This window comes from Squalius cephalus (genome assembly GCF_949319135.1).
Source record: "Squalius cephalus genome assembly, chromosome: 6".
Classification (NCBI taxonomy): domain Eukaryota; kingdom Metazoa; phylum Chordata; class Actinopteri; order Cypriniformes; family Leuciscidae; genus Squalius; species Squalius cephalus.
Genome location: NC_137127.1, coordinates 17111784 through 17121578, shown reverse-complemented (window position 1 = coordinate 17121578; position 9795 = coordinate 17111784). Strand labels below are relative to the sequence as shown.

The 9795-nt window shown below is 39.9% G+C and overlaps 1 protein-coding gene across 2 annotated transcripts in view; it reads right to left on the bottom strand.

Moving 5' to 3' along the window:
- Window positions 1–3800: 3800 nt before the first annotated feature.
- The window catches only part of shank3a (SH3 and multiple ankyrin repeat domains 3a), a 268933-nt gene continuing 262938 nt past the window's right edge, over window positions 3801–9795 (bottom strand). For both annotated transcript variants that reach the window (XM_079874288.1, XM_079874289.1), the window contains one exon: window positions 3801–7990. In XM_079874288.1, coding sequence (XP_079730414.1) covers window positions 7441–7990 — 550 coding nt within the window. In that variant the 3' untranslated portion in view covers window positions 3801–7440. The remainder of the gene's footprint in view (window positions 7991–9795) is intronic.

The following is a 9795-nucleotide window of genomic DNA, read 5'->3' as shown; positions in this document are numbered from 1 at the left end:
AACGATATCCTCCCTGGACAGCATGTCCGGCTCGCCCCCTGGTACATGGACTGCCCGGATCGAGAGGAAGTGCTGATTCGCCCACAGGAGAAAGCACTGTGCCATTCTCTGCAGGGCGCTTGAGCGCACACCTCCCTGGCAATTGATGTACGCCACCAACTCTGTATTGTCTGTCCGAATTAGAACATGATGGTCCCTTATGAACAGCGAAAATTCCTGTAGGGCGAAGTGAATTGCTTTGAGCTCTAGGAAGTTTGTATGCCACTGCCTCTGGGCACTCGTCCATGTACCAAATGCTGGTAGGGCTCCCCAGCCGGTCAATGATGCATCTGGGGTGGCCACCTTTTGTCTGGCCACTCTGCCCACACTGATTCTCTAATCCAACATTCGCTCACGTCGAGCCAGGGTCAGTGTTGCCTCAATGCGCGTTGTTCCCGATAACCTTTTAACCATAGCTGCAGTGGCCTCATATGCAGCAGACCCAGGCAGCAAACAGAGGCTGCAGCAGCCATGAATGGGTGAGAAGCTTGTGTCTGTGGTCCTCTAGCACACTCTGAATCTAGGTTATGATTAGCCAGTCGTCGAGATAGTTCAGGACGCGTCTCAGGGGCATTTTATCACATTGTGTAAGTGCGAGGGGACAAAGCTAGTCCGAATAGCAGGACTTTGAACTGATAAGTGACACCTTCAAATGCAAACCTCTGAAAGCAACTGTGATGAGGGGCTATCTGATATGAAAGTAGGCATCTTTCAGGTCCACGGCAATGCAATAGTCCCCAGGCTGAATGTGTGCGAGGATCTGTTTCACTGTGATCATTTTGAATGCGCGCTTTGCCAGCGCTCATTTCAGCGGTCTTAGATCCAAGGTTGGATGCATGCCACCATCTTTTTTCAGAACCAGAAAATAGAGGCTGTACAAGCCACATTCCCGTTGGTCCTCAGGCACTATTTCTACTGCTTGTTTGACCAGGAGCAAGAATTTCTCCACGTAAAAGAGGAAGAGCCCTGCTTCGGGACTTCTGACATGATCACTCCGCTGAAGCGGGGCGGTCTGTGAGCAACTTGAAGCGCATAGCCGTTCTTTATGGTACTGACAACCCAATATGACAATCTTGTCAATCTCACCCGAGGGGGAGCATTGGCTCGCTTGGGATAGAAGTGGGTCATCATCTTAGATTTTTTTCCGCCTGCGCAAACTTCTCTAAGATCGCCCCTACGGCATCAAAGAGGCCATGGGGTTTACTGGGGTGTTGAGCAGCTGCGATTTGTCTGAGTTGCACATTTCTGTGGGCATGAGCTGCAGTACTACCAGGCTGCCCATGCTGCGCCCGACTCCCTGGGCGACCTTCTTTGCTACACACAGCGCCATTGGCTATCTGCTGCCATGCGCAGCTTTCGAAAAGACTCTGGGTCCAGGCCTTCTTCATCCAGGGACTTCAGTCTAGTTTGGAATACTTGCAGGGTCATTGTATGAAGGGCAGATGCTGCGTGTCCAGCTGAAATATGTAATGCCTTCTCGGCAATGTGGGCTGTAGTCCAACATGGCTGTGAAGGCAGCGTAGCCGACTTCCATCCGCGGGACGGACACAGGTGTGCCACAACGGCCTCTTCAACGGGATGTGACCGGGGATAACCATGTTTATCTGCCCCTTCCACCAATAATTCAGCAATAATTCATCAGCAGAGCCTCCCGAGGGAGCTGTTTACGACCTCTCCGCCGGCTCTGTGGCGGTAGGAGGGGGACACGCAGAATCCAGTGGGCCGCTGTTGAGCCTCGTCGTGCAGAGAATCTTGATAGGCAGGTCCTCACAGGCATGGGAATCAGATTTTCCTAGTGCCCCTTCATTCGTTGTGCAAGTCCAGGAACTCTATGGGAAGGAGAAAGATTCTGAGATAATTTGGCATTCAGCGCCATCTATATAACGGCTGGGCCCACCCAGCGTGTGAGCGCTTGAGCGCCATTGGCTATTGCAAGTGCAATAGCATGATTCAATAAGGCTTCAGGAATTTCAGAGAAAGGAGTTTCCCTAAAGCGTAAGCTATTGCGCAATTTCGAGAGACCGACTCGAAAGGGAACTAAGCAATTCTTGCCGCCCACCATAAGCCTAAAGGATTTGGACATTGACTGGTGATCTTTTATATGCTAATGACATTAATTAGGTGCCATGGAGATCTGAAACCATTCAGCTGTGCAGAATTTCAAAATCATTTGCGATTTATAGATCTCTCATCTAGAAGAGTGTTGTGTGCACGTTTTTTGTCTGCTCTCTGAATCACACGTACGCACATTGGAGAAATTATCCTAAGATCAAATGTAGGATGGATTCTACGCAACATTTTATAAATGAGGCCCTCTGTGTCTCCATTAGCAACAGGTCACAACCTCAACTGAGCAATCAACCCACCAGAAAACAATGCTCATTAAAGCAGTGTATACTGCATTTCTTGCCATTTTTATTGTGCTTTTGTTATTCAGAAAACAAAATGGACAAACCTGTAGAACATACTGTAGTCATGTGAATGATGTGTTTATTTTATGTTACGTCCTGCCAGTGATTGATTAAAATTACAAAGAAATCAATTACAATTTTCATTCTCGTTAAATATGCAGAACCCCTGATGTCTGCGCTACATTGGGGGAAAGTAAAGGGCAAAGGTCAGGGATGTGCAAGTCAGTCACTAATTGACTTACTGGAATTCAAGCCAAACAGAACAGATTCTTAAATCCAGACATGAACCCATGAAATTCAATAAATCGGGCCACATATGCAAATCATTGAAAAACATAAAAACTCCTATATTGGGGAAACAAAGAGAAGAAAAAGGAAAATATGAGATGTCTGTAGTCTCAAGATTTCCAGGAGGTGGCACCATAGTGCTGGTTCGAACAGCATTAGTTCTCTACAAACCTCAAAGAAAAGCTAAAAAACGATAATTACTTTTTGGCACATTTGTTCATTTCCTTTCATCTCCTGCTCGAACAACTATAATATAATGTACACAACATAAATTCAATATGAAAGATGAAAGTATGAGTGATGTGTACGGAACGAAAATCACAGCTCGCGAGTTATCAGAAGATGAGAGGACGAAAACTAGTACATATGGCTCAGAAATGCAGTTCCAAGTCTCCAGAGTGGGACGACATTCACAAAAACATATGCAGACTTGCTTTTGTTCTTCTGGATGAGCTAAAGGGAGGGGCACGATTTTCAGCAGGATGGGGAAATTAAATAGGTCATCTTTAAATAAAAAATTTCCAGCATTTCTGGGAAGATTTTATGCAAAAGCTACCTATGGATTTAACAAGGAATCGGTGTGTGTATTTTTCTGGGGATCTGAATGGTAGGGTCAGGGCTTGTCTGCATTGGAGGACACATACAACTAAGTAATTCACAGTTATCAAAAGGGGCCTGACACCAAATGACCCCTCAACACCTTCATTCAAGCCCTTGTACAGTCAAACAGACTGACGGTTTAATGCAGAGCAGCTGTTTTAGGAGGGGAGGTCAGGATTTCTGTTAATGAGCTAAATTATTTTCTTGCAGAAAATAGCATCTAAGATGAGGGAATAAACTTTAAGTCAGAGTAACCACCATATTTACAGTACATTAGCACAAATGAGGCTATGAGGCAATACAAGTACAGTCTGTTCAAAGTACAGTCTGTCTTAAGGTCATAGGTCACACCGTATTTTCAAAACCCTTAACGAATATATTTTCTCTCTCTCTCACACACACACACTATATATATATATATATATATATATATATATATATATATTTTTTTTTTTTGGTTTGGGGTCAGTACTTCGTTTTTGAAAGAAGTCTTCTATGCTCACCAAGCCTGCAGTTAATTGATCAGAAATACAGTAAATTCAGTTAATAGGCAAATATTACAATTTAAAATAATTGTTTCCTATTTTAATATATTTTATACTGTAATTTATTCTGGTGATGTTAAAGCTGAATTTTCAGCATCATTATTCCAGTCTATCATTATAATCTGTTGATTTGCTGCTCAAGAAATATTTCTTATTATCAATGTTGAAAACAGTTGCACTGCTTAATATTTTTGTGGAAACTGGGATACATTTTTTTTTCAGTAGAAATCTAGTAAATGTAGAATGTAGAAAACAAAGTAAAAGTCTTTAGTGTCACTTTTGATCAATGCGCTTTTAATGATTCCTTTAAATAAATAAAAAATAGCCTAGTGCTAGTGTGTATATAGGGTATAATTAATATATATAGTTTACACACACACACACACACACACACACACACACACATAATCTAAAAATTAGATTACCTTTGTCATATCATTCATCTTTAAAAACAGTAATAAATTGTAAAAAAAAAAAAATAATAAAATAAAACCCCAAATTAATATCCATTTCTCATAATGCTGTGACGCCTACATTTTGAATTGATTTTTCATTCCTAGTAAATTCAGTTGTAGAATGCCACTCCCATGTTTAACTGTGTCTACAGAATGGGATTAAGAAGATGAGTGACGTGTATTTAGCTGCACTGTGAACTGGCTGTACTTCAATCGCTCACAGATTCTTTTTATTCATGTCAAGATAAATATGGTATCTACTCAGAGTCAAAGTTGCTCCTATGGAAGGGGCTTTCCTACACAGTGTTACTGGCGTGTCATCAAAAACACTCGTCTAATGAAGCACTGAGAAGGTGTTGTTGTCCTTGGCTGTTTGCGTGCGGACTGATTTTAGCTGACCAATGGGTGAAGCATTAACTCTTTCTGCTGTCACAGTCTGTTTAGAAAAACACACAATAAAAACAAGACTGAACAGAAATGAGCATCAGTGTGTCTGTGTTTGCATGTCCCAGGCTTCATTTTAAATATGCAAACAGGTCATCTGTTGAGCCCTAATGGAGGGTAGAATCAGACAGGTGGGAATGAATGGCTTGAAATGCTAGCACCTTGTTTTGTGCAAATCACCCCCGAACTCCATACAAAGAGTAAAATCTTCACCTTTTTTGACAGGTGGTTAACTATGCATATATGCCAAACATTCATATATAGATCTATATATTTTTTGATTTTTAAAAATTTATATGAAAACTATCCTATATACATTGCTTGTGATTGATATAAAAAGCAAATATTCTAGTCATTTGACCATATATACAGCTGCAGGATCTCTGGGCTTTTTTCTGATTGATTGTTTTTTCATTAAATCTTTTGTCCTTAGCTTCATCTTTTAAATAATTGTCATTCTAAAATTAATTCTAAGTGAATTCATAAAAATTCTTCTAAGCATCATATTTCACAAGCTACAAAATCCACCTATGAGGAGAAAAAAAACAAACAAAAAAAAAAAAACATTAAATAAAGAAATAAAAAAGGCCAAAACAAATGAGTTACCATATAAGCCATACGGTGGAAACTTTTACAATTATAGATTCTGTCTTCTGGTTTGTTTATGAGATGTTGAACACCAGTCATTACCATCAAAGATAAGCTGCAATATTACAGATGTTTCTTGTCCCACAGTGGTTCTGTCATGCACACCTCACACACATTTGTTCACACACTCGCTTACACGCACACTTATTGCAGTTTCTTATTCAGAATTTCTTATTACCAGATTAAGAAGACTTTTGATTTAGCAAAGTCATATTTGGATAAGAAACTAGTGTGGTTGTGTGCATGAAAGCGTTTAACTGTATTAAGAACACCTTTTTTTTTATATATATATGAAAAATTACAAACGAAAAATAACAAAAGTGGTCTGTGTGAAGGGCTCAAACATGAACACACACCATTACACCCCACTGTGGGATGTTCAATAAAAGATGGAAGACCAGGTTCTGTAAAACTATAACAAACAAAAGCATAAAAGGGTGTGGTACAATGCAAATCAATCGAACCAGTCAACTGTCATTTCGTATGGTGATGTAACGTTTCATGCTACAGTCCATCATAAAAGGATAACCATCAAAAAATCATCTTCAAGAGTGTTTTTTGTCTTTATATATATGTATATAATATCATATATAAGTTTTATATTTATGACAAAAATGTTATATTCATATATCTCTATACTTTTTTTTTTTCTGTCAAATATATATGTATATAATTGGTAAAAATGAGTAAATTATTGGTGGAATAAATCATCTAGGGAGAGAGACAGGGGCAGTTTTGCCCAGTCCATCCTGTTTGCTGTCCCTCTCCATTTTCAAAGCTATTTAAATACATTGAGATATTCTATCTAATGTCATATTTCCTTTGGAAACCCAAAGTAAGAGTCTGATTATGAAAAAAAGCCACTAGTATTGGTTAAACATTCTCCGAGTGTAGTACGTCCCTCAGCCAGAAGGGGGCAGGTGGTAGACAGAGAGGATCCGGCCACGCCCAGTCTGCTCATCCACTCCTAAAAAAATACTCTGAAAGGCAACTGAACTTCCTTTTCTCAACAGCATCCCTCCTTTTTTCTGGATTAATGACGCAGTGGTAAGAAGCAGATAGTAAATTGGGGAAAAATGGATTTGGGACTAAGGGATTAGTGGGTGTTTATCATGCTAATAAAACTGAAGAATCAATTATGAGATGTTCTGCATGAGCTTTGTTCAGACAAAGACAAGTTTTGGTGTATTTTTGTCGCTAAACATGAAATCAGAATTTTCAAACTACACTTGTTTTGCAGGTGGTTTGAAATTGGATTTAAATGCAGTGCGAATTTAAAGTTGAAAGTTTTTCCTAATTCAGTATGAAATTTGTATACCCTCAGTTTTGTCAACTATATAGTGTATAGTAAATGAGTGAACGACTGAGTGGTTTCAGCATTTGCAAAAATGCATAAAATACTTCAATGAATCATGAGTTCAGCACCACGGCAAGAATCCATGACGAACATGATTCCGGATTTTGTTACCGAATGTTGACTATACTGCCTGAAAAAGCGGATCTGATTTCATCAGTCAGTCCTAAAAATCGGATTTGTGTACAGTGTGAACAAAGTCAATTTGATCACTAAATTCACAGCCCCTCCCAAACACACAGCACCCATGTGATTGGATGCTTAAGATAGTGCTACAAAAATGGCATGGAGCAAACACCCACTTTACCAATGATAGATTTAGGAAATAAAGGGGTTATTTAAAGCTGAAGTGTGTCATTTTTGCGGCAATCAGAAATGGCTAAATTAATTATTGCGTTCAAATTGTTTCCCAAAATGTACCATTGCTTGCACAAACACTGCAAATGTCGGTGTGTCGGATTGGTTGGGATGCTCAAATGATCAGAGCAATGTTTTGAAGGTAATATTAAGCTGGGATAGGAGAAAGTATTTTAACACCAAAATGACACACTTTGGCTTTAAAGTTCAAGAATCACAAGTAAAATAAAAAGACAAGCAAATAAGAAAATAAAAGAAAACTGTGTGGAGACTAGCTACAGGCAGAGGGAGGCGCTTGGTCAACTCTCTAGCAGCAGTTTAAGAGCGCGCTCAATGTTCATGCGATGACCGACGCGCGTCACACCCAGCTCAGCGAAGTCCTCCTTGGTCAGAGCGGGCAAATGGGAGCCCTCGATCTCATGCTCCTGGAATCGCTCCCGGTGTTCGGCCAGGTTAATGCTGGCCAGCCAGTCGCCCACGTCATACTTGTTCCACAGGTGGAGGGGCTTCTGGTGGAACGGCCGAAGGGCGAGCAAGGGGGAGGGCATGCCTGGCGAAGGGGCGGGAGAGGGAGAGCGACTCCGCGCACTGGAGCTCCTCATGACGAAACGCACTTCTTTCGGTTCGTGAGGGAGACTGAGGCTAGACGACTTAAGGATGGTGGGGGGAGTGATGGGAGAAGTGGCCAGGCCAAAGCCCCGGATGGGTCCCAGAGGATCTGAGCGGTCCGGGGAACCGGGGCTGGGCGTCCGCCGGGTCACTGGGTAGCGGCTGCCTGGTCTGATGGTGTAGGTGGTGCCGTAGCCTCTCTGAGAGATAGTATGGAGCTCCCCCAAACTGCTGAAGAGTCTAAAAGTGGAGAACAGAGACAAGAGAAAAGGAAGAGGGAGAGAGGATGAAAGTCAACTTTTTTTGAGAGAAACGGCAGGTATGAGTCCTGAGATTCAGTGGCTCTCTTGCCCAGTTTTAGTAACAGCATCAGCTATGTTAGGACTCTACGCTTTGAGTTAGACGTGGCAAACGCATTGAACTAGTGTTAGTGAGATGCTTCATTAACGCATTTAAGCTCTAACAGTAGAAGTCCAAAGGTGTTAGAGACCTGTGGAGCAAAGATAGATAGAATTCCTCGTACGATCAAGCATGATCAAGATTATACAGAGTGAAATCAAATCTGAATTCCCGAATCTTGGAGTTTTTAGAGTTAATATTTCGTTTTGTTTTTAGAGTTTATATATTTGTCATAGAACTTGCATTTAAAATGTTTCCTTCCTAAAATGCACCCTATTTACACTGTAAAAAACAAACAATTTAATGAGTTTTAATGTCTTTTTTGATTCTTCAGTAAAAAAAATTCTAAAACTATCAGCAACATTTTTTCATTTTTCAACAGGTTTCATTTGTTAAAAATAATTAACTACATTCATTAACATGAGCATGTACTGTATTAATCTACTAATACATTACTACTACTAATTAATAACATTATTAACTATTTTTTATTTATTAAGTTACATTAACAAAGATTATACTTTAACAAATGTATTGGTCATTGTTAGTTAATGCATTAAAGGAGAACTCCGGTCAATTTTAACATTGAGCTCATTTTTTTGTAAATTTGGAGTGCTGTCAGTACAGAGAACAACGACAAAAATCGGTGTTGCCTACACCGTGTTATCCTCTTTTTAAAATTTGCACCCTGTTGACTTCAGTGGGGCAAGTTTTAAACCTGCTTTTAGCCTCTTAACATCCTTGATGTGTCATTACAAGTGCACAGGTCATGTGAGTGATTCCTTTAGAGTTAACACGGGTGAATCTGACTGCAGTAGATGTGAAAGATATGATTTAAAGTGATGTTATTTCAGCCAGCAAACATACCTGTATTTACATCCTGTTTTCGGCTGAAGTCCACAGTAGTCGATTGTCGAGTTCGGGCGCATGATCGTACGTACTAAACCTATGCGCGTGAACTCGACAATCGACTACTGTGGACTTCGACCGAAAACAGGATGTAAATACAGGTATGTGTGCTGGCTGAATTAATATCTTTATTAATATCTAATATCTTTCACTCTAAAGGAATCACTCACATGGCTGGTGCACTTGTAATGACACATCAAGGATGTTAAGAGGCTAAAAGCAGGTTTAAAACTTGCCCCATTGAAGTGAACAGGGTGCAAATTTTAAAAAGAGGATAACACGATGTAGGCAACACCGATTTTTGTCGTTGTTCTCTGTACTGACAGCACTCCAAATTTACAAAAAAATGAGCTCAATGTTAAAATTGACCGGAGTTCTCCTTTAACTAATGGGACCTTATTATAAAATGTTACCAAAATATCTAGTGCAGTAAGACAAAATACACTATAATACACAATATCTTATGGCATGCTGCTTTTCAATTTTGTTGTTTCATTTTAAGATTATTAAAATTTTCTAATTAAATGTAGTTGAATAGAAACATAAACTAAACACATAGTTGACCAAATGCATATACATAATACTTTTTTTATTTTTTATTTCAGCTGTTGACACTAAAATCATTTATTAAGCTTGTCAAGACTGAAAGTGTGTTTAATCTTCTAGTTAAAGTTCTGCACGCTACAACTGTAATAGGCAAGAGAAACTCTCTTTCCACTTAAAACCTGCCTCTGTGA